Source organism: Salvelinus alpinus, chromosome 4 (genome assembly GCF_045679555.1).
Source record: "Salvelinus alpinus chromosome 4, SLU_Salpinus.1, whole genome shotgun sequence".
Lineage (NCBI taxonomy): Eukaryota > Metazoa > Chordata > Actinopteri > Salmoniformes > Salmonidae > Salvelinus > Salvelinus alpinus.
This window is the reverse complement of record NC_092089.1, coordinates 18046867-18072198: the sequence shown is the minus strand read 5'-3', so window position 1 is coordinate 18072198 and position 25332 is coordinate 18046867. Positions and strand designations below refer to the sequence as shown.

Here is a 25332-nt window from a genome sequence, read left to right as displayed (position 1 = left end):
CTTCTATGAAAGAACAAGTTCTATGGAAGAACAGAGTTCTCTGGTAGAACAGCGTTCTATGGTAGAACAGCGTTCTATGGAAGAACAGCGTTCTATGGAAGAACAGAGTTCTCTGGTAGAACAGAGTTCTCTGGTAGAACAGCGTTCTATGGAAGAACAGAGTTCTATGGAAGAACAGAGTTCTCTGGTAGAACAGAGTTCTCTGGTAGAACAGCGTTCTATGGTAGAACAGCGTTCTATGGAAGAACAGCGTTCTATGGAAGAACAGAGTTCTCTGGTAGAACAGAGTTCTATGGAAGAACAGCGTTCTATGGAAGAACAGCGTTCTATGGAAGAACAGAGTTCTATGGAAGAACATAGTTCTATGGAAGAACAGAGTTCTCTGGTAGAACAGTGTGGACCTCTAATGTTAGCATCTTTGAAGCCAAAGACAGAGTGAACTGGCACACACGAGATTAATGGTGTCCATTCATCAACTTCATTATTGCAATTATTTTCCAAAGGTGTCTTCTTGCCATTATAAATGAAATCGAGACTCTGCCACATCGGATGAAACCTCTTTTTGAAAAAACGTTTTCAGCAGCTGAAACGTCTTGAAGCATCCAGTTGAGGCAAACACACACACACACACACACACACACACACACACACACACACACACACACACACACACACACACACACACACACACACACACACACACACACACACACACACACACACACACACACACACACACACACACACACACACACACACACACACACACAATTCCTGTGTATTTAACATGATCTGTGGCTCCTGCAGTCAGATATCCTGGGCCACTGATCTGTACGTTACCCAGTCAGTCAGAATCAGAACAGAGGACAATAGAACTAAAGAACCTGGAACTCAGCCTTCTAGATGTTCTCTAGCTGCTCCTGCATTCTACATTCTAATTCCTCAAATCTCTCCTTCCAGGGATTTCCTTCCTTCCTGTCTGTCTGTCTGTCTGGCAGGGATAAAGGGGGGAGAAAGAGAAAGAGAGAGAAAGGAAGAGAGAGACAGAGAGACAGAGAGAGAGAGAGACAGAGAGAGACAGAGAGAGACAGAGAGAGACAGAGAGAGAGAGAGACAGAGAGACAGAGAGAGAGACAGAGAGAGAGACAGAGAGACAGAGAGACAGAGAGACAGAGGGGGACAGAGGGGGACAGAGAGACAGAGAGACAGAGAGACAGAGGGGGACAGAGGGGGACAGAGAGGGACAGAGAGACAGAGAGACCGAGAGAGAGAGAGACAGAGAGACAGAGAGAGAGACAGAGGGGGACAGAGAGACAGAGAGACAGAGGGGGACAGAGGGGGACAGAGAGACAGAGAGACAGAGAGACAGAGAGACAGAGGGGACAGAGGGGGACAGAGAGACAGAGAGACAGAGAGACATATTGACAGAGAGACAGAGAGTCAGAGGGGGACAGAGGGGGACAGAGAGACAGAGAGACAGAGAGACAGAGAGACAGAGAGACAGAGGGGGACAGAGAGAGAAAGGAAGAACTGAGGATTTGGTGGATTTGAAGATAAGCTCCTGTGTGATGTTTGGGGGGATGGAAATGGGCAATAAAAGAGAAAATAGAGAACGTACTTAAAGCTTGATGCTAAGAAGTGGCATAGCAACACTGTCAGAGGACGGGAGGAACACAACTACTCTAAGAAGTGGCATAGCAACACTGTCAGAGCACGGGAGGAACACAACTACTCTAAGATGTGACATAGCAACACTGTCAGAGCACGGGAGGAACAACTACTCTAAGAAGTGGCATAGCGACACTGTCAGAGGACAGGAAGTACACAACTACTCTTTATGTCCATGATAAGACCCTATGGCATTTAATGTCTACATAACGGTTTCATCCTCTTCCTATGTCCAAGTCTAGGTGAAAGACATGTGCATTCAGCTATAACATGAAGGAGAAGGCCTAGTCAACAACATATGGACATTCAGCTATAACATGAAGGACAAGGCCTAGTCAAAACACATGGACATTCAGCTATAACATGAAGGACAAGGCCTAGTCAAAACACATGGACATTCAGCTATAACATGAAGGAGAAGGCCTAGTCAAAACACATGGACATTCAGCTATAACATGAAGGAGAAGGCCTAGTCAAAACACATGGACATTCAGCTATAACATGAAGGAGAAGGCCTAGTCAACAACACATGGACATTCAGCTATAACATGAAGGACAAGGCCTAGTCAAAACACATGGACATTCAGCTATAACATGAAGGAGAAGGCCTAGTCAAAACACATGGACATTCAGCTATAACATGAAGGACAAGGCCTAGTCAAAACACATGGACATTCAGCTATAACATGTCAGAGAAGGCCTAGTCAAAACACATGGACATTCAGCTATAACATGAAGGACAAGGCCTAGTCAAAAACACATGGACATTCAGCTATAACATGAAGGACAAGGCCTAGTCAAAAACACATGGACATTCAGCTATAACATGAAGGACAAGGCCTAGTCAAAACACATGGACATTCAGCTATAACATGAAGGACAAGGCCTAATCAACAACACATGGACATTCAGCTATAACATGAAGGAGAAGGCCTAGTCAAAACACATGGACATTCAGCTATAACATGAAGGACAAGGCCTAGTCAACAACACATGGACATTCAGCTATAACATGAAGGACAAGGCCTAGTCAAAACACATGGACATTCAGCTATAACATGAAGGAGAAGGCCTAGTCAAAACACATGGACATTCAGCTATAACATGAAGGAGAAGGCCTAGTCAAAACACATGGACATTCAGCTATAACATGAAGGAGAAGGCCTAGTCAACAACACATGGACATTCAGCTATAACATGAAGGAGAAGGCCTAGTCAAAACACATGGACATTCAGCTATAACATGAAGGCGAAGGCCTAGTCAAAACACATGGACATTCAGCTATAACATGAAGGAGAAGGCCTAGTCAACAACACATGGACATTCAGCTATAACATGAAGGAGAAGGCCTAGTCAAAACACATGGACATTCAGCTATAACATGAAGGAGAAGGCCTAGTCAACAACACATGGACATTCAGCTATAACATGAAGGAGAAGGCCTAGTCAAAACACATGGACATTCAGCTATAACATGAAGGAGAAGGCCTAGTCAAAACACATGGACATTCAGCTATAACATGAAGGACAAGGCCTAGTCAAAACACATGGACATTCAGCTATAACATGAAGGAGAAGGCCTAGTCAAAACACATGGACATTCAGCTATAACATGAAGGAGAAGGCCTAGTCAAAACACATGGACATTCAGCTATAACATGAAGGAGAAGGCCTAGTCAACAACACATGGACATTCAGCTATAACATGAAGGAGAAGGCCTAGTCAAAACACATGGACATTCAGCTATAACATGAAGGCGAAGGCCTAGTCAAAACACATGGACATTCAGCTATAACATGAAGGAGAAGGCCTAGTCAACAACACATGGACATTCAGCTATAACATGAAGGAGAAGGCCTAGTCAAAACACATGGACATTCAGCTATAACATGAAGGACAAGGCCTAGTCAACAACACATGGACATTCAGCTATAACATGAAGGAGAAGGCCTAGTCAAAACACATGGACATTCAGCTATAACATGAAGGAGAAGGCCTAGTCAACAACACATGGACATTCAGCTATAACATGAAGGAGAAGGCCTAGTCAACAACACATGGACATTCAGCTATAACATGAAGGAGAAGGCCTAGTCAAAACACATGGACATTCAGCTATAACATGTCAGAGAAGGCCTAGTCAAAAACACATGGACATTCATCTATAACATGAAGGACAAGGCCTAGTCAAAAACACATGGACATTCAGCTATAACATGAAGGACAAGGCCTAGTCAAAACACATGGACATTCAGCTATAACATGAAGGACAAGGCCTAGTCAAAACACATGGACATTCAGCTATAACATGAAGGAGAAGGCCTAGTCAAAACACATGGACATTCAGCTATAACATGAAGGACAAGGCCTAGTCAAAACACATGGACATTCAGCTATAACATGTCAGAGAAGGCCTAGTCAAAACACATGGACATTCAGCTATAACATGAAGGAGAAGGCCTAGTCAAAACACATGGACATTCAGCTATAACATGAAGGAGAAGGCCTAGTCAAAACACATGGACATTCAGCTATAACATGTCAGAGAAGGCCTAGTCAAAAACACATGGACATTCAGCTATAACATGAAGGACAAGGCCTAGTCAAAAACACATGGACATTCAGCTATAACATGAAGGACAAGGCCTAGTCAAAACACATGGACATTCAGCTATAACATGAAGGACAAGGCCTAATCAACAACACATGGACATTCAGCTATAACATGAAGGAGAAGGCCTAGTCAAAACACATGGACATTCAGCTATAACATGAAGGACAAGGCCTAGTCAACAACACATGGACATTCAGCTATAACATGAAGGACAAGGCCTAGTCAAAACACATGGACATTCAGCTATAACATGAAGGAGAAGGCCTAGTCAAAACACATGGACATTCAGCTATAACATGAAGGAGAAGGCCTAGTCAAAACACATGGACATTCAGCTATAACATGAAGGAGAAGGCCTAGTCAACAACACATGGACATTCAGCTATAACATGAAGGAGAAGGCCTAGTCAAAACACATGGACATTCAGCTATAACATGAAGGCGAAGGCCTAGTCAAAACACATGGACATTCAGCTATAACATGAAGGAGAAGGCCTAGTCAACAACACATGGACATTCAGCTATAACATGAAGGAGAAGGCCTAGTCAAAACACATGGACATTCAGCTATAACATGAAGGAGAAGGCCTAGTCAACAACACATGGACATTCAGCTATAACATGAAGGAGAAGGCCTAGTCAACAACACATGGACATTCAGCTATAACATGAAGGAGAAGGCCTAGTCAAAACACATGGACATTCAGCTATAACATGAAGGACAAGGCCTAGTCAAAACACATGGACATTCAGCTATAACATGAAGGAGAAGGCCTAGTCAAAACACATGGACATTCAGCTATAACATGAAGGAGAAGGCCTAGTCAAAACACATGGACATTCAGCTATAACATGAAGGAGAAGGCCTAGTCAACAACACATGGACATTCAGCTATAACATGAAGGAGAAGGCCTAGTCAAAACACATGGACATTCAGCTATAACATGAAGGCGAAGGCCTAGTCAAAACACATGGACATTCAGCTATAACATGAAGGAGAAGGCCTAGTCAACAACACATGGACATTCAGCTATAACATGAAGGAGAAGGCCTAGTCAAAACACATGGACATTCAGCTATAACATGAAGGACAAGGCCTAGTCAACAACACATGGACATTCAGCTATAACATGAAGGAGAAGGCCTAGTCAAAACACATGGACATTCAGCTATAACATGAAGGAGAAGGCCTAGTCAACAACACATGGACATTCAGCTATAACATGAAGGAGAAGGCCTAGTCAACAACACATGGACATTCAGCTATAACATGAAGGAGAAGGCCTAGTCAAAACACATGGACATTCAGCTATAACATGAAGGAGAAGGCCTAGTCAAAACACATGGACATTCAGCTATAACATGAAGGACAAGGCCTAGTCAAAAACACATGGACATTCAGCTATAACATGAAGGACAAGGCCTAGTCAAAACACATGGACATTCAGCTATAACATGAAGGACAAGGCCTAGTCAACAACACATGGACATTCAGCTATAACATGTCAGAGAAGGCCTAGTCAAAACACATGGACATTCAGCTATAACATGAAGGAGAAGGCCTAGTCAACAACACATGGACATTCAGCTATAACATGAAGGAGAAGGCCTAGTCAAAACACATGGACATTCAGCTATAACATGAAGGACAATGCCTAGTCAAAACACATGGACATTCAGCTATAACATGAAGGAGAAGGCCTAGTCAACAACACATGGAGTTGGTAAAAGAGAAGTGTTACTCACTGAGCAGAGACTCGATGACCACCCTGTAGAGGTCAGCCTGACGATGGGGCTGCCACTGGACACACATACTGGACATCATTACCTGGTAGGTGTTCAGGTTGGTCACGCCCAGGTACACTGAGGAGAGAGAGAGAGAGAGAGAGAGAGAGAGAGAGAGAGAGAGAGAGAGAGAGAGAGAGAGAGAGAGAGAGAGAGAGAGAGAGAGAGAGAGAGAGAGATTTTATAAACACAATCACGATGACAGAAGAACATCACCATCACATCACTATCACCATTACCATAACACGATCACAATCACAATCAAATGACTATCACATCACAATCACAATCACATCAAATAACTATGACTTCAAATCACTATCACATCAAATCACTATCAAATCAAATCACATCAAATAACTATCACATCAAATCACTATCAAATCACAATCACATCAAATCACTATCACATCAAATCACTATCAAATCACAATCACATCAAATCACTATCACATCAAATAACTATCACATCAAATCACATCAAATCACAATCACATCAAATAACTATCACGTCAAATCACAATCACATCAAATCACAATCACATCAAATCACTATCACATCAAATCACAATCAAATCAAATAACTATCAGATCAAATCACTATCACGATCACAGTCATGACCCCACCACATCACTATCTACAGTAACATCACGAAGGAACTGAAGCCAACAGCTGATGGAGAATTGCAATCTGTCAACCTAGCTGATGATATTGACAGATAAAGACCAGGAAGCTGATGGTATTGATAACGTGTCATAATGAAACACAATCGACCCAGCTGTGTTGGCGTGTGTGTCTTTACGGAATTCATTTCATCACTCAAATAAACATATTCTGATTTATGGGAAGAATCCATATGAACTAACGTCCAACTCCTGAGTCCGATCCAACTCCCGTTTGTTATCAAAGAAAAGAAAGGCTATTCATCTTAGTGATTAAATGGTATATGACGTTTTGATAGAGAGCAATAAGTTAAAATCTATTCCCCAATCTTTATGAAAGCTATTAGGAACCGTAAAACAGTTTAAAGAGTGTAAACAGTCTCGAGCAACTTCTCTATTCCGTACAACAACAAACATGTTTTTGAAAAACAAAAGCTGCAACAACAGACTCATCTTTTTAAAATTATTATTCAATGTTTCATTTTAGAGGAGCAGAAGTTGTTTCCATCTGATAAATACGATACAGTTTTCAACCAAATGTCAATGAATCACACAGCTAAACGATCTGACACAGTAACATATGAATTTCTAGAACAGAACGACAACATGTAACACCCATAAAATCAAAGAGCTATGACACAGCTGTCCGATTAAGACACATCCCGTACACATCGTATTCACATTCTACAACTACTATATCTATACAGTTTGTTACCCGTACACATTATATTCACATTCTACAACTACTATATCTATACAGTTTGTTACCCGTACACATCGTATTCACATTCTACAACTACTATATCTATACAGTTTGTTACCCGTACACATCGTATTCACATTCTACAACTACTATATCTATACAGTTTGTTACCCGTACACATCGTATTCACATTCTACAACTACTATATCTATACAGTTTGTTACCCGTGCACATCATATTCACATTCTACAACTACTATATCTATACAGTTTGTTACCCGTGCACATCGTATTCACATTCTACAACTACTATATCTATACAGTTTGTTACCCGTACACATCGTATTCACATTCTACAACTACTATATCTATACAGTTTGTTACCCGTCTTCCCGAAAGGGAAAGTCATGAAAATACATGGCAGGTGGATTATCTTTCCTCCTTGTGAATAATGTACGTGACAGCCTTTGGATTTGTCCTAAATAGCATCCTATTGCCTATAGAGTGCACTACTTTTGACCAGAGTCCTATGGGAACACTATATATGGAATAGGGAACCGTTTGAGACCAGAGTCCTATGGGAGCACTATATAGGGAATAGGGAACCGTTTGAGACCAGAGTCCTATGGGAGCACTATATATGGAATAGGGAACCGTTTGAGACCAGAGTCCTATGGGAGCACTATATAGGGAATAGGGAACCGTTTGAGACCAGAGTCCTATGGGAGCACTATATAGGGAATAGGTTGAAGTATGTGACGCAGTCTTTAACTTCCTTATACGACCCTTATTAATGAGCTGTATGTATGCATGGACAGACAGCCACTCTGCCGCACTAGAGGCACAAACCTATGGAAGACAAGAGTCAAAACCAGGTAAAATTGAGCTATTTGTGCATTTAATTATTTAAAGGTCAAACTGACAATGCATGAAATATTGATAGGAATCTTGGTGGTGCATATGCAGATATAATTATACCGCCAGCGTGAGGAGATGAACTACTGTACAGTGTGTTTGGGGTGAAAGAGAGACTGCAACGCATCATAAGTCATTTGTGTCACGACTTAAAGTCCTCTCTCTATAATGGAATAGCTGCCGTGTACAGCGGTGTGGTGGGGGGGGCGGGGTCCACTTATATCCACATAGAAATGTGCTGCATACATTTAATGCTCAGTATATATCAATTCATGCATTATTCATTTATTCATTCATCCATCCACTCATTAATTCAGTCAGCCATTCAGTCATTCATTGTACATGTATAATATGTATCCAGCTGTAGACATATGGGGCTCCCGAGTGGCGCAGCGCTCTAAGGCACTGCATCTACAGTCCCTGGTTCGAATCCAGGCTGTATCACATCCGGCCATGATTGGGAGTCCCATAGGGTGGCTCACAATTGGCCCAGCTTAGTCCAGGATTGGCCGGCCTAGGCCGTCATTGTAAATAAGAATTTGTTCTTATTTTAACTGACTTGCTAAGTTAAATAAAGGTTAAATAAAGAAAATACATACATATATATATAATATATATATATACACTGCTCAAAAAAATAAAGGGAACACTTAAACAACACAATGTAACTCCAAGTCAATCACACTTCTATGAAATCAAACTGTCCACTTAGGAAGCAACACTGATTGACAATAAATTTCACATGCTGTTGTGCAAATGGAATAGACAAAAGGTGGAAATTATAGGCAATTAGCAAGACACCCCCAAAAAAGGAGTGATTCTGCAGGTGGTGACCACAGACCACTTCTCAGTTCCTATGCTTCCTGGCTGATGTTTTGGTCACTTTTGAATGCTGGCGGTGCTCTCACTCTAGTGGTAGCATGAGACGGAGTCTACAACCCACACAAGTGGCTCAGGTAGTGCAGTTCATCCAGGATGGCACATCAATGCGAGCTGTGGCAAAAAGGTTTGCTGTGTCTGTCAGCGTAGTGTCCAGAGCATGGAGGCGCTACCAGGAGACAGGCCAGTACATCAGGAGACGTGGAGGAGGCCGTAGGAGGGCAACAACCCAGCAGCAGGACCGCTACCTCCGCCTTTGTGCAAGGAGGTGCACTGCCAGAGCCCTGCCAAATGACCTCCAGCAGGCCACAAATGTGCATATGTCAGCATATGGTCTCACAAGGGGTCTGAGGATCTCATCTCGGTACCTAATGGCAGTCAGGCTACCTCTGGCGAGCACATGGAGGGCTGTGCGGCCCCACAAAGAAATGCCACCCCACACCATGACTGACCCACCGCCAAACCGGTCATGCTGAAGGATGTTGCAGGCAGCAGAACGTTCTCCACGGCGTCTCCAGACTCTGTCACGTCTGTCACATGTGCTCATATGCTCAGTGTGAACCTGCTTTCATCTGTGAAGAGCACAGGGCGCCAGTGGCGAATTTGCCAATCTTGGTGTTCTCTGGCAAATGCCAAATGTCCTGCACGGTGTTGGGCTGTAAGCACAACCCCCACCTGTGGACGTCGGGCCCTCATACCACCCTCATGGAGTCTGTTTCTGACCATTTGAGCAGACACATGCACATTTGTGGCCTGCTGGAGGTCATTTTGCAGGGCTCTGGCAGTGCACCTCCTTGCACAAAGGCGGAGGTAGCGGTCTTGCTGCTGGGTTGTTGCCCTCCTACGGCCTCCTCCACGTCTCCTGATGTACTGGCCTGTCTCCTGGTAGCGCCTCCATGCTCTGGACACTACGCTGACAGACACAGCAAACCTTTTTGCCACAGCTCGCATTGATGTGCCATCCTGGATGAACTGCACTACCTGAGCCACTTGTGTGGGTTGTAGACTCCGTCTCATGCTACCACTAGAGTGAGAGCACCGCCAGCATTCAAAAGTGACCAAAACATCAGCCAGGAAGCATAGGAACTGAGAAGTTGTCTGTGGTCACCACCTGCAGAATCACTCCTTTTTTGGGGGTGTCTTGCTAATTGCCTATAATTTCCACCTTTTGTCTATTCCATTTGCACAACAGCATGTGAAATTTATTGTCAATCAGTGTTGCTTCCTAAGTGGACAGTTTGATTTCACAGAAGTGTGATTGACTTGGAGTTACATTGTGTTGTTTAGGTGTTCCCTTAATTTTTTTGAGCAGTGTATATTGCTCTGGGTCCAGCTTCCCATTCTGAAGGCGCTAGTGGATTGGCAGTATGTCCTGGTTCTGCCAGTTGAGAAGAGATATTATATCACAGTGTGTCTCCTGTCTGTGGAACATCTCATCTGACTGAGATCCGATGAGAACGCAGCTCTTCTCAGGTAGTCACACAGCAAGACGCTGATGAGAACACAGCTCTTCTCAGGTAGTCACACAGCAGGACGCTGATGAGAACGCAGCTCTTCTCAGGTAGTCACACAGCAGGACGCTGATGAGTACGCAGCTCTTCTCAGGTAGTCACACAGCAAGACGCTGATGAGAACACAGCTCTTCTCAGGTAGTCACACAGCAGGACGCTGATGAGAACGCAGCTCTTCTCAGGTAGTCACACAGCAGTACTCTGATGAGAACACAGCTCTTCTCAGGTAGTCACACAGCAGGACGCTGATGAGAACGCAGCTCTTCTCAGGTAGTCACACAGCAGGACGCTGATGAGAACACAGCTCTTCTCAGGTAGTCACACAGCAGGACGCTGATGAGTACGCAGCTCTTCTCAGGTAGTCACACGGCAGGACGCTGATGAGAACACAGCTCTTCTCAGGTAGTCACACAGCAGGACGCTGATGAGAACACAGGTCTTCTCAGGTAGTCACACAGCAGGACGCTGATGAGAACGCAGCTCTTCTCAGGTAGTCACACAGCAAGACGCTGATGAGAACACAGCTCTTCTCATGTAGTCACACAGCAGGACGCTGATGAGAACACAGCTCTTCTCAGGTAGTCACACAGCAGGACGCTGATGAGAACACAGCTCTTCTCAGGTAGTCACACAGCAAGACGCTGATGAGAACACAGCTCTTCTCAGGTAGTCACACAGCAAGACGCTGATGAGAACGCAGCTCTTCTCAGGTAGTCACACGGCAGGACGCTGATGTGACGCTCTGCCGACAGCCAGAAGGACTTTATGAAAAAGACAATCTATTTACTTTTGATGAGAAAAGCTCCAAAAAGCATGTATTACTTTACGATGCACCTGCTGATATCACATTTATATGCAAACGGGGGTAAATCTCCCCGACTGTCTGTCTGAATATTGATATTCTCAGCTGTCCGTCAGGGTGGTGAAATCCTCTTCATCAAACAAAGGGAATCTGATGTTATCAGCATAATGTAATGCAAACAGAATACAAAGCTATGTATTACGCTTCCTAAAAGCTTAGTCTCCATGGGCTTTGCATTATGGGGATGAATAGCATGTATCTTTACAAACTGGTTCAGAGGAGCAGACGGACACCCCTTCAAATTAGTGGATTTGGCTATTTTAGCCACACCCGTTGCTGACAGGTGTATAACATTCAGCACACGGCCATGCAATCTCCATAGACAAACATTGGCAGTATAATGGCTTTACTGATGAGCTCAGTGACTTTCAAAGTAGCACCGTCAAAGGATGCCACCTTTCCAACAAGTCAGTTCGTCAAATTTCTACCCTGGTAGATCTTCCCGGTCACCTGTAAGTGCTGTTATTGTGAAGTGGAAACGTCTAGGTGCAACAATGACTCAGCCACAAAGTGGTAGGCCACACAAGCTCACAGAACGGGACCGCCGACTGCTGAAGCGTGTAGGGCATTAAAATGATCTGTCCTCGGTTGCAACTCTCACTACCGAGTTCCAAACTGCCTCTGGAAGCAATGTCAGCACAAGAACTGTTCATCGGGAGCTTCATGAAATGGGTATCCATTGCCGAGCAGCCGCACACAAGCCTAAGATCCCCATGAGCAATGCCAAGTGTCGGCTGGAGTGGTGTAAAGCTCACCGCCATATATACACACAAGTATGTGAACCTGCCCCAATGCATAGTGCCAACTGTAAAGTTTGGTGGAGGAGGAATAATAGTCTGGGTCTGTTTTTCATGGTTTGGACTCCTTAGTTCCAGTGAAGGGAAATATTAACGCTACAGCATACATTACATTCTAGATGATTCTGTGCTTCCAACTTTGTGGCAACAGTTTGGGGAAGGCCCTTTCCTGTTTCAGCATGACAATGCCCCCATGCACAAAGCGAGGTTTGTCGAGGTCTGTGTGGAAGAACTTGACTGGCCTGCACAGAGCCCTGACCTTAACCCCATCGAACACCTTTTGGATTAATTAGGCCGACTGAGAGCCAAGCCTAATCGCCCAACATCAGTGCCCGACCTCACTAATGCTCTTGTGGCTGAATGGAAGCAAGTCCCCGCAGCAATGTTCCGACATCTAGTGGAAAGCCTTCCCAGAAGAGTGGAGGCTGTTATAGCAGCAAAGGGGGGGCAACTCCATATTAATGTCCACGATTTTGGAATGAGATGTTCGACAAGCAGGTGTCCACATACTTTTAGTCATGTAGTGTACTTCACTTTGAGAACAAACATTTAACACGTCCTCCAAAGTGGCTGCTTGGTATTAGCAGTTGAAAGAGTCAATTCAAAATGGACCCCGAACCCTGAGGTCCCCTTTGTTGTGGTCTGGAACTGGAACTGCAACAGGAGTCTACCTAAACTACCTGAACACCATTCACCAGCCCTAACGAACACCATTCACCAGCCCTAACATGTATCGGTGGTGTGGGGGGTTCGCTGGATCCTGTGGTGTAGGAGGTGATGACATACACACACATACAGGGTCAGCAACACACATACAGGGTCAGCAACACACACACACACACACACACACACACACATCCTGACCAATAGAGCCAATATATTACATGTCTTGGCGGTGCCCTGGAGTGGTTGGCTGGATCCCGTGGTGTAGGAAGAGATGACCTTCACAGTGTACTCAGTGTCACTCTGCAGGTTCAGGATCAGCATGGTGTTGACGTCGTCTCCCACAAAGGTCTCCAGAGCTGACCCCGGCACTGTAGGAAACACAGAGACTGGCTCAGCAACACACATAGACACACATAGACACACATAGACACACACACACACACACACACACACACACACACACACACACACACACACACACACACACACACACACACACACACACACACACACACACACACACACACACACACACACACACGCACGCGCACGTATCATGTTGCACCTAAAGTTCCAACCAAATGTATTTGAGGGCATCTCCGGACAATGAGGCGCTGGCAGAGGGAAGGGAAGAAGGGCAGAGAACATGTATTGTAGTGAGGGTAAGCACCTCTCCACTAACAGACTGAGGCAGAGCCCCCTGTTCCTCTTGTTGTAGAAGGCATTCAATCTTGGTGGAGGACCCATTTCTCTGGACCACAGGGCAGGGTATTAAATCTAGGTGGAGGACCCATTTCTCTGGACCACAGGGCAGGGTATTAAATCTAGGTGGAGGACCCATTTCTCTGGACCACAGGGCAGGGCATTAAATCTAGGTGAAGGACCCATTTCTCTGGACCACAGGGCAGGGTATTAAATCTAGGTGGAGGACGCATTTCTCTGGACCACAGGGCAGGGCATTAAATCTAGGTGGAGGACCCATTTCTCTGGACCACAGGGCAGGGTATTAAATCTAGGTGGAGGACCCATTTCTCTGGACCACAGGGCAGGGCATTAAATCTAGGTGGAGGACCCATTTCTCTGGACCACAGGGCAGGGTATTAAATCTAGGTGGAGGACCCATTTCTCTGGACCACAGGGCAGTTTAAAGAGTTTCTAATAGAAAACAGAGGCTCACACAGTCACAGGATGCAACCCAAATGGCAACCAATCCCCTATGTAGTGCACTACTTTTAACCGGAGCCCTTTGGGTCCTTGTCAAAAGTAGTGCACTATATAGGGAATAGGGTCCCCATAGGGCTCTAGTCAAAAGTAGTGCACTACATAGGGAATAGGGTCCCCATAGGGCTCTGGTCAAAAGTAGTGCACTATATAGGGAATAGGGTCCCCATAGGGCTCTGGTCAAAAGTAGTGCACTATATAGGGAATAGGGTCCCCATAGGGCTCTGGTCAAAAGTAGTGCACTATATAGGGACCAGGTTTCCATTTGGAAGACAACCACTTTCTTCTTTCTGTTCTCATGTAGTTTCTCCATGTAGGAAACAAAGCTGAGGGATATTTCCCCACATGCTGTGTTACACCCACATCAGGCCTTCTGTTTACAACGGAAAAGACTGGGACGGCAGACTGAATAATGGTGTTTAAAAGACTGTCTGAGACGGTAGACAGAATAATGGTGTTTAAAAGACTGTTTGAGACGGCAGACTGAATAATGAGACGTTAGAGATAGGTGTGTATTGTAACAGGTGTGTATTGTAGCAGGTGTGTATTGTAACAGGTGTGTATTGTAACAGGTGTGTATTGTAACAGGTGTGTATTGTAACAGGTGAGTATTGTAACAGGTCTGTATTGTAACAGGTGTGTATTGTAACAGGTGTGTATTGTAACAGGTCTGTATTGTAACAGGTCTGTATTGTAACAGGTGTGTATTGTAACATGTGTGTATTGTAACAGGTCTGTATTGTAACAGGTCTGTATTGTAACAGGTGAGTATTGTAACAGGTGTGTATTGTAACATGTGTGTATTGTAACAGGTCTGTATTGTAACAGGTGAGTATTGTAACAGGTGAGTATTGTAACAGGTGTGTATTGTAACAGGTGTGTACGTACCAGAGGTGGGTTGGTAGACTACCCTGAAGCCCAAGGTGGGAGAAGGAGGCGTGTCCCAGGTGATGCGGAAGCGGCTGAACCACTCCTCAGACACCCTCAGGTTGCTAGGCGCCGAGAGGGGCACTGACAAAACAAGAGTAGTAGAGAAACTGTCACTTATACACTGTGGTTTACGGTAAAATGGCGAATATGCGGTTCAAAAAGAATGGTAGAGAAACTGTCACTTATACACTGTGGTTTACGGTACACTGTTAGGCTGCAGTCAATTGTTATGGTATTGCACCAATATGCAAACCACAGATTCCATCCATCCAAAACATTGAGAGTTATTAAAGTCATATGTATGTGTGATTTATGAACGATTGGGTTTTTACAAGGTTTGGTGTTTCATTTGGAATACAAGCTCGCCAAAGCCAAAGGGACTGTACTCTCTCTGCTCTCTACTTTAAAAACATATTTGACTTATAGTTACTGTGGCATTTTCATTTAAATGTTAAAGAGGAGACAATCCTAGTCTGGAAAAGCACCCCTATCCCTGTAGACTGCACTACTTTTGGTCTGAGCCTTATGGGCCGTGCAGCGGTACACAACTACAACTTGAGACGGTCCAGTCACACAGATTTCTTAGGTGACGTTGATCCGGATGGATATTGTCATTTATTTAGTAACAAACCCCCCACCTCGCAACCCATGCAACCCTAAACAGTTCACTCTGTTCACACCCTTCTTGTTGGCAGAGAGAAAACATTGCCGTTTTTAAGCTAATTTCCTGCATTTCTACACATTATGCCACGGAGCGAAGGGAAAATGTAGCCGTTTTAAAACTAATTTCCTGCATTTCTACACATTTTCCATGTCTTATGTGTGTTCATAATGATACCAGGAGTCGAACCCCAACCAACAGTTTTATTTATTTATTTTTAGTCGGGGGCCGCGGTCAGTATTGACCCCGTTCTGTATCCGGATCCGGCCCGCGGTCCACCTGTTGAGTATGACTGATGTAGTGAATAGGATACCATTTTGGACGCATCACCAGCTTGCTATTGGTAGAGTGTTTAATCATTCAGACAATGATGTTGAGCTGAGTGTATATAATCAATTACAGCATGAGGAAGTGTTTTAGTGGCTCGTGACTGAGAACAGAATGACTGTGTGACTATGAATGGCTTTCCTTAGGCTTATTAATGGACATGATCAATAATTGCTGGCTGTCCGTTTACACCGTGCTCAGAGGGTGACGACAGGGAACCGACACACTGGGAACATTTACCACCTGCTGTAACTAGTCTAACAGAGGTGATTCAGTGAACTTAGTGTGATTGGTATCTAGATGGATAACCCTCCTCAACCTAATGAGAGGTGATTCAGTGAACTTAGTGTGATTGGTACCTAGATGGATAACCCTCCTCAACCTAATGAGAGGTGATTCAGTGAACTTAGTGTGATTGGTATCTAGATGGATAACCCTCCTCAACCCAATGAGAGGTGGCTCAGTGAACTTAGTGTGATTGGTATCTAGATGGAGAACCCTCCTCAACCTAATGAGAGGTGGTTCAGTGAACTTAGTGTGATTGGTATCTAGATGGATAACCCTCCTCAACCTAATGAGAGGTGGCTCAGTGAACTTAGTGTGATTGGTATCTAGATGGATAACCCTCCTCAACCTAATGAGAGGTGGCTCAGTGAACTTAGTGTGATTGGTATCTAGATGGATAACCCTCCTCAACCTAATGAGAGGTGGCTCAGTGAACTTAGTGTGATTGGTACCTAGATGGATAACCCTCCTCAACCTAATGAGAGGTGGCTCAGTGAACTTAGTGTGATTGGTATCTAGATGGATAACCCTCCTCAACCTAATGAGAGGTGGTTCAGTGAACTTAGTGTGATTGGTATCTAGATGGAAAACCCTCCTCAACCTAATGAGAGGTGGTTCAGTGAACTTAGTGTGATTGGTATCTAGATGGATAACCCTCCTCAACCTAATGAGAGGTGGTTCAGTGAACTTAGTGTGATTGGTATCTAGATGGATAACCCTCCTCAACCTAATGAGAGGTGGCTCGGTGAACTTAGTGTGATTGGTATCTAGATGGAAAACCCTGCATCATCAGGATGTCCCGCCCACATGGAGTCATGCATCTTCAGGATGCCCCGCCCACATGGAGTCATGCAGCATCAGGATGCCCCACCCACATGGAGTCATGCATCATCAGGATGCCCCGCCCACGGAGTCATGCAGCATCAGGATGCCCCACCCACATGGAGTCATGCAGCATCAGGATGCCCCACCCACATGGAGTCATGCATCATCAGGATGCCCCGCCCACATGGAGTCATGCATCATCAGGATGCCTCGCCCACATGGGCTTATAAGACACTGTATTTGCTGTAGTAAAATAAAATAATCATGTATATACATGCACACACACACACACACACACACACACAGTACCAGTCAAAGTACCAATCAAAAGTTTGAACACATCTACTCATCCAAGGGTTTTCATTGGTTTTACTATTTTCTACATTGTAGAATAATAGTAAAGACATCACAACTATGAAATAACACGTATGGATTCATGTAGTAACCCAAACATTTGACTTTCTTCCAAGTGGCCACCCTTTGCCTTGATGACAGCTTTGCACACTCTTGGCATTCTCTCAACCAGTGTCACGGCCGTTGTAAGGAGGAGACCAAGGCGCAGCGTGGCATGCGTACATTCTTATTTATTAATAAGAATGAACACTGAACAAAACTAACAAAATATCAAAACCCATCAAGCGCTATGATGAAACTGGCTCTCATGAGGACCGCCACAGATGTGTCTGTTACTTAAACTTTGAGGCTGGTAACTCCAATGAACTTTTCCTCTGAAGCAGAGGTAACTCTGGGTCTTCCTTGTCCTTCCTTGACATTTGTCGGATTGACTGACCCTCAAGTCTTAAAGTAATGATGGACTGTCGTTTCTCTTTGCTTATTTGAGTAGTTCTTGCCATAGTGTGGACTTGGTCTTTTACCAAATAGGGCTATCTTCTGTATAGCCCCCTACCTTGTCACAACACAAATGATTGGCTCAAATGCATCAAGAAGGAAACAAATTCCACAAATTCACTTTTAACAAGGCACTCCTGTTAATTGAAATGCATTCCAGGTGACTACCTCATGAAGCTGGTTAAGAGAATGCCAAGAGTGTGCAAAGCTGTCATCAAGGCAAAGGGTGGCCACTTTGAAGAATCTCAAATACAAAAATATATTTTGATTTGTTTAACACTTTTTTGGTTACTACATGATTCCATATGTGATATTTCATAGTTTTGATGTCTATATAGAACTAGGTGACTAGTGCTCAATATAGAGCTTTAATTGCATCGTAACATTTACCATACACCCCACACAATAGAGCCAGGTCTAAACCCCCAGTCATCACACTAGCTACAAGACCAGCTTCATAGAACCATCCACAACATAAAGGCTGTACTCACATGTTCTGCCCACAGAAGACACACTGATGCCGTCCTGTCCATCTGTGTAGACTGGGGTGACCGTCACCTTGTGCTCTGTGTCAGACAGCAGAGGCTGGAGAAGGACTGTGGTCTGCTGCCCAGGCACCAGGACCTGGCGGGTAGAGATTATACATAGTGTTACACAGAGTGTGTGTGTGTGTGTGTGTGTGTGTGTGTGTGTGTGTGTGTGTGTGTGTGTGTGTGTGTGTGTGTGTGTTTGTGCGTGCGTGTGTGCGTGCGCACAAGTGTGTGCGAGAGCATAAGCCTGAGGGTTTCTCCTCAGAAATATATCTGACCTCCAAGTGTGTCATATTTCACTGCTACCGACACGTCATTAATCAAACATATCGTAACGTCTCATCAAGCCTGTTGATTGGCCAGTTCCCACAGTGGCCAGTGGCTGAACTGACACTTGGCTTTGGGTATGAGGCTGATACGTGGTTTGAAGTTCTTTCCAAACATTTTCACTACTCTATTCTTCCATTTTTTTCTCATTAACAAAATTGGCCTCAATGACAACACAGTTAAACCTGATATGTTGGTAATGACAAGAAGGATTAACATCTAATGTAAATCCCAAATCGCACCCTATTCCCTATTTAGTGCACTACTTTTGACCAGGACCCATAGGGTTCCTGTTCCTAAAATAGTGCACTATATAGGGAATAGGGTTTCATTTGGGACATAAACAAAGTTTGCCTGATATTACCTCTCTGCATAATCATGAGCAGATTAGTTGTATCACGCTGTTCTGGTCGCTCATTAGACTCTTAGACCACAGTTAAAAATATGATATAAAAATAAGTTCCCAAAGGATGTTACCAAAAAAAAAAGTTTGAAATGGTAAAACGTTCCCTGAGAAAGTACAACTATGTAAAATGAATAACATTTTAGTATCATTACTTGGAATTAGATCTTGTATGACAGCCTCACCGTATAAACTATGTACAAGTCCTCTGTGATCCATCTTGCCTGGTCATTCTGGGCCTTTCCTTTGTTATCCCATCTTGTGAAGTGTCAAGCCCCATACCCTGGAAATGGACTGTCCACCAGGCATGTGGTGTTTAAATGGGAACTGCCAAGTAGTTGGTCGAGCCCAAAGTGAACGTTCCTAAATGTCCTCTCTAAGAAGCCATATCCTCACATGCAGAGGAGTGAGAGGCTAAACCCAACCCCCATCCCTATCCTCCATCCCATCTCCTGCCCTGTCAGACCCCACACCAGAGCTGGACTGTCCTGACTCCTGCACAACAACTCTGATTAGCGGAGCTGTCCAATAGACACGTGGGGCTGAAACAGACTTGCCAGGGGGAGTTAGCTTGACTCAGCCCAAAACTAAACGATCTGAAAGTCCCAACCATTCTCTCTAAGGAGCATGTCCTCACAGGTCTCTACTTCAGTCTGTGGGGTAATTGGGATTCTTCAGAAAAAGAAAAAAAAAATCTCTCTATGTGTGTCCCAAATGACACCCTATTCCCTATATAGTGCACTACTTTAGGCCAGAGCCCTAGGGCCCTATATAGGGAATAGGGTGCCGTATGGGGTGCAGACAGTGTGTTCCATTCGTTCCTCAGTGACCCAAATGCTTGTTGAAAAGATAATGGAAGTTCTTCCACGTTGCTCCGTCCCCTCTATCTTCTCCAACACAGCAGGAGCCAGGGAGACGCCAAGGTCCCAGGTGGAAATTAAAATACGAGTGAAGGAGAAAGAATAGATAGAGGGTTTAAGCGCTGCATCACTGTAGAGTCCCTTGGCCCCAAGGGCTCTGTGGAGGTTGTGGCAGAGAGGTGGGAAGAGGCTCCAAACTAATACTTTTTCTCATCGTACAAATGAGTCAACACACTGTGATTCTATTGAACACACTGGAGAATAACATGGTGTGATTCTATTGAACACACTGGAGAATAAAATGATGTGATTCTATTGAACACACTGGAGAATAAAATGATGTGATTCTATTGAACACACTGGATAATAAAATGGTGTGATTCTATTGAACTCACTGGATAATAAAATGGTGTGATGCTATTGAACACACTGGATAATAAAATGGTGTGATGCTATTGAACACACTGGATAATAAAATGGTGTGATTCTATTGAACACACTGGATAATAAAATGGTGTGATGCTATTGAACACACTGGATAATAAAATGGTGTGATTCTATTGAACACACTGGATAATAAAATGCTGTGATTCTATTGAACACACTGGATAATAAAATGGTGTGATTCTATTGAACACACTGGATAATAAAATGGTGTGATTTTATTGAACACACTGGATAATAAAATGTCATTCTATTGAACACACTGGATAATACAATGGTGTGATTCTATTGAACACACTGGATAATAAAATTATGTGATTCTATTGAACACACTGGATAATACAATGGTGTGATTCTATTGAACACACTGGATAATAAAATTATGTGATTCTATTGAACACACTGGATAATAAAATGGTGTGATTCTAAAATGGTGTGAATTCACTGGATAATAAAATGGTGTGAACTCACTGGATAATAAAATGGTGTGATTCTAAAATGGTGTGAACTCACTGGATAATAAAATTGTGTGATTCTATTGAACTCACTGGATAATAAAATGGTGTGATTCTATTGAACACACTGGATAATAAAATGGTGTGATTCTATTGAACACACTGGATAATAAAATGGTGTGATTCTATTGAACACGCTGGATAATAAAATGGTGTGATTCTAAAATGGTGTGAACTCACTGGATAAAAAAATTGTGTGATTCTATTGAATTTGAGCTGGGAGATATACACCTCCAGTCAGATGAAGACTATCTTACATACTAGGAGAAGAATACTTTGGCCAAGCTACTTACATTTTACTCATCTATCAGACGTTCTTATCCAGAGCGACTTACAGGAGCAATGTGGGTTAAGTCAAGTCAAATCAAATGTATTTATATAGCCCTTCGTACATCAGCTGATATCTCAAAGTGCTGTACAGAAACCCAGCCTAAAACCCCAAACAGCAAGCAATGCAGGTGTAGAAGTGCCTTGCTCAAGGGCACATCGACACATTTTTCACCTAGATGGCTCCGGGATTTGAACCAGTGACCTTTCGGTTACTGGCCCATGCTCTCAACCGCTAGGCTATCTGCCATCCCGTTCTTCGTTGTCTCCACACATATGCTTCCCTATGTACCGGTCTATTGTTTGTATCAGTCTACCACCCACTCATTATCTATCCATTCTATCTATTGTCTACAAATAACCTTTTTTTTGTGAAGGGCATATACATAACAGAGAAGGGTTAAGTTGTCAATGCTTTGTCTGAAGACCAGTTCAAACCCAGGATTTACATTCCAAACGTATCTGTTGTTAATCGGCAACCCTTATGATCAATAAAACAGGACAACTGAAAGGACAACAATGAGTTCCACAAGTTTGTCAACCAGATTTCAGATTGGAGGTGTCTTTTCAGCAAGTATGACAGTACACTCTTAGAGAAAAATATGTTATCGAGAACCTTAAAAAGGGTTCTCCTATGGGGACAGCAGAAGTACCCTTTTTTCTAAGAGTGTAGATAGATAGTATGCATCCATGCAGTATGTCAAACTAAATCAGTGGATCGACATCTGTCTCAATTTTTCTTCCTTACAGGAATTAGTTAAGTGACTAAGCCACCATGATCAAATAATCAAAGACTTTCATTAGGTTCCAGAGAGCCCAAAGGAGCATGGGTAATAATTTATCTGGTTCCTTTCAAACAGCATTGTGACTGTGTCAGCCAGTTAATTCCACTGATACACAAATTAGACATGCTCAACAGTAATTACACATTTACATCAGGATTTAACCCCTGGATGGGTCCAGCTACAGAACGTGTCCTGTCATCAGGATTTAACCCCTGGATGGGTCCAGCTACAGAACTTGTCCTGTCATCAGGATTTAACCCCTGGATGGGTACAGCTACAGAACTTGTCCTGTCATCAGGATTTAACCCCTGGATGGGTCCAGCTACAGAACTTGTCCTGTCATCAGGATTTAACTCCTGGATGGGTCCAGCTACAGAACTTGTCCTGTCATCAGGATTTAACTCCTGGATGGGTACAGCTACAGAACTTGTCCTGTCATCAGGATTTAACCCCTGGATGGGTGCAGCTACAGAACTTGTCCTGTCATCAGGATTTAACCCCTGGATGGGTCCAGCTACAGAACTTGTCCTGTCATCAGGATTTAACCCCTGGATGGGTACAGCTACAGAACTTGTCCTGTCATCAGGATTTAACCCCTGGATGGGTACAGCTACAGAACTTGTCCTGTCATCAGGATTTAACCCCTGGATGGGTACAGCTACAGAACTTGTCCTGTCATCAGGATTTAACCCCTGGATGGGTACAGCTACAGAACTTGTCCTGTCATCAGGATTTAACCCCTGGATGGGTACAGCTACAGAACTTGTCCTGTCATCAGGATTTAACCCTGGATGGGTCCAGCTACAGAACTTGTCCTGTCATCAGGATTTAACCCCTGGATGGGTGCAGCTACAGAACTTGTCCTGTCATCAGGATTTAACCCCTGGATGGGTCCAGCTACAGAACTTGTCCTGTCATCAGGATTTAACCCCTGGATGGGTACAGCTACAGAACTTGTCCTGTCATCAGGATTTAACCCCTGGATGGGTACAGCTACAGAACTTGTTCTGTCATCAGGATTTAACCCCTGGATGGGTACAGCTACAGAACTTGTCCTGTCATCAGGATTTAACCCCTGGATGGGTACAGCTACAGAACTTGTCCTGTCATCAGGATTTAACCCCTGGATGGGTGCAGCTACAGAACTTGTCCTGTCATCAGGATTTAACCCCTGGATGGGTCCAGCTACAGAACTTGTCCTGTCATCAGGATTTAACCCCTGGATGGGTACAGCTACAGAACTTGTTCTGTCATCAGGATTTAACCCCTGGATGGGTACAGCTACAGAACTTGTCCTGTCATCAAGATTTAACCCCTGGATGGGTCCAGCTACAGAACTTGTCCTGTCATCAGGATTTAACCCCTGGATGGGTACAGCTACAGAACTTGTCCTGTCATCAGGATTTAACCCCTGGATGGGTACAGCTACAGAACTTGTTCTGTCATCAGGATTTAACCCCTGGATGGGTACAGCTACAGAACTTGTCCTGTCATCAGGATTTAACCCCTGGATGGGTACAGCTACAGAACTTGTCCTGTCATCAGGATTTAACCCCTGGATGGGTGCAGCTACAGAACTTGTCCTGTCATCAGGATTTAACCCCTGGATGGGTCCAGCTACAGAACTTGTCCTGTCATCAGGATTTAACCCCTGGATGGGTACAGCTACAGAACTTGTTCTGTCATCAGGATTTAACCCCTGGATGGGTACAGCTACAGAACTTGTCCTGTCATCAAGATTTAACCCCTGGATGGGTACAGCTACAGAACTTGTCCTGTCATCAGGATTTAACCCCTGGATGGGTACAGCTACAGAACTTGTCCTGTCATCAGGATTTAACCCTGGATGGGTACAGCTACAGAACTTGTCCTGTCATCAGGATTTAACCCCTGGATGGGTACAGCTACAGAACGTGTCCTGTCATCAGGATGAAACCTCCCTGAGATGATTTTCACTGTGTGGTGCCAAACCATCAAAGTAAGATGCTTGGTTTCTGATCAGAGCTGAGAGTGATCTACCTACAACACACGCATAGGAAAAGGACCTCTGAACTTCCCCTCTGTGATACACTCCATGTACAGTCTATGTCTGCCCATCTTTGGCCATATTCCCAAAGGGATGTGAAACCATCCGGACATTAAGACGCCTGGTAACTCTGTGAGTTCTCTCTATACTCACTGACAGCCTAGCGTACAACCAACGACACGGCTGCTAAGGTGCAGGACGGTGTGACCAGTGAGAATAAGGAGTGACTTACAATCAGTACGCCACATATCATGATCACTGCAAGTAAACTCTTGTTCAGAAATAGCCGGTCTCTGCCTCTAAACCAGCTCCAAACTCACTGACTCCTCGTTGCGTTCTCCTGTGAGGCTGACGTAGGTGACTCTGTACTGGTCCACCTTAGGATCCTCCAGCTGCCATGACACCTCCAGGCTGTAGGTGGTCTCCTCCTGGACCTGCAGGCCTCTCACCGCCTGACGCACCACTGGAGGGGACAGATAACACAGAGATATTAATGTATTGACTTATTGAATCCCTTAGACCAGGCCAGTTAGCCGATAACAGCTTGGACAACAGACCTGATTGAGTTCACACAACATGAAATGACTCATCATCAACATATGCAATCACAATCATGATATTCAGCACCATGTACTTTAACAACACAATGCAGTCAATAATCACATCTTTGTAAACCAGGATTAGTCTGTCATTTTACACCAGCGTGATCTAGTAACAAGTCCTTCTAAAACCAAAGCAAAGCAACCCCTGCCGAAGAGATAACACTCTTAGGGATGGATGTTTTCCTGACCACATTACCTGACCAGGAATAACTCTGAGTCCTAGATATGAGATATAACCCAGGTAGAAGAGACTAAATGTCCAGCAGGAATAACTCTGAGCCCTAGATATAAGATATAACCCAGGTAGAAGAGACTAAATGTCCAGCAGGAATAACTCTGAGCCCTAGGTA

At 44.1% G+C, this 25332-nt stretch overlaps 1 protein-coding gene across 4 annotated transcripts in view; it reads right to left on the bottom strand.

Moving 5' to 3' along the window:
• col14a1a (collagen, type XIV, alpha 1a) overlaps nucleotides 1-25332 on the bottom strand; it is a 220185-nt gene that overhangs the window by 105618 nt on the left and 89235 nt on the right. For all 4 annotated transcript variants that reach the window (XM_071395784.1, XM_071395782.1, XM_071395781.1 and 1 more), the window contains 5 exons: nucleotides 24701-24843; nucleotides 18655-18787; nucleotides 15175-15297; nucleotides 13284-13433; nucleotides 6032-6148 (listed from right to left, as the gene is read on the bottom strand). In XM_071395784.1, the coding sequence (XP_071251885.1) occupies nucleotides 6032-6148; nucleotides 13284-13433; nucleotides 15175-15297; nucleotides 18655-18787; nucleotides 24701-24843 (666 nt within the window). The remainder of the gene's footprint in view (nucleotides 1-6031; nucleotides 6149-13283; nucleotides 13434-15174; nucleotides 15298-18654; nucleotides 18788-24700; nucleotides 24844-25332) is intronic.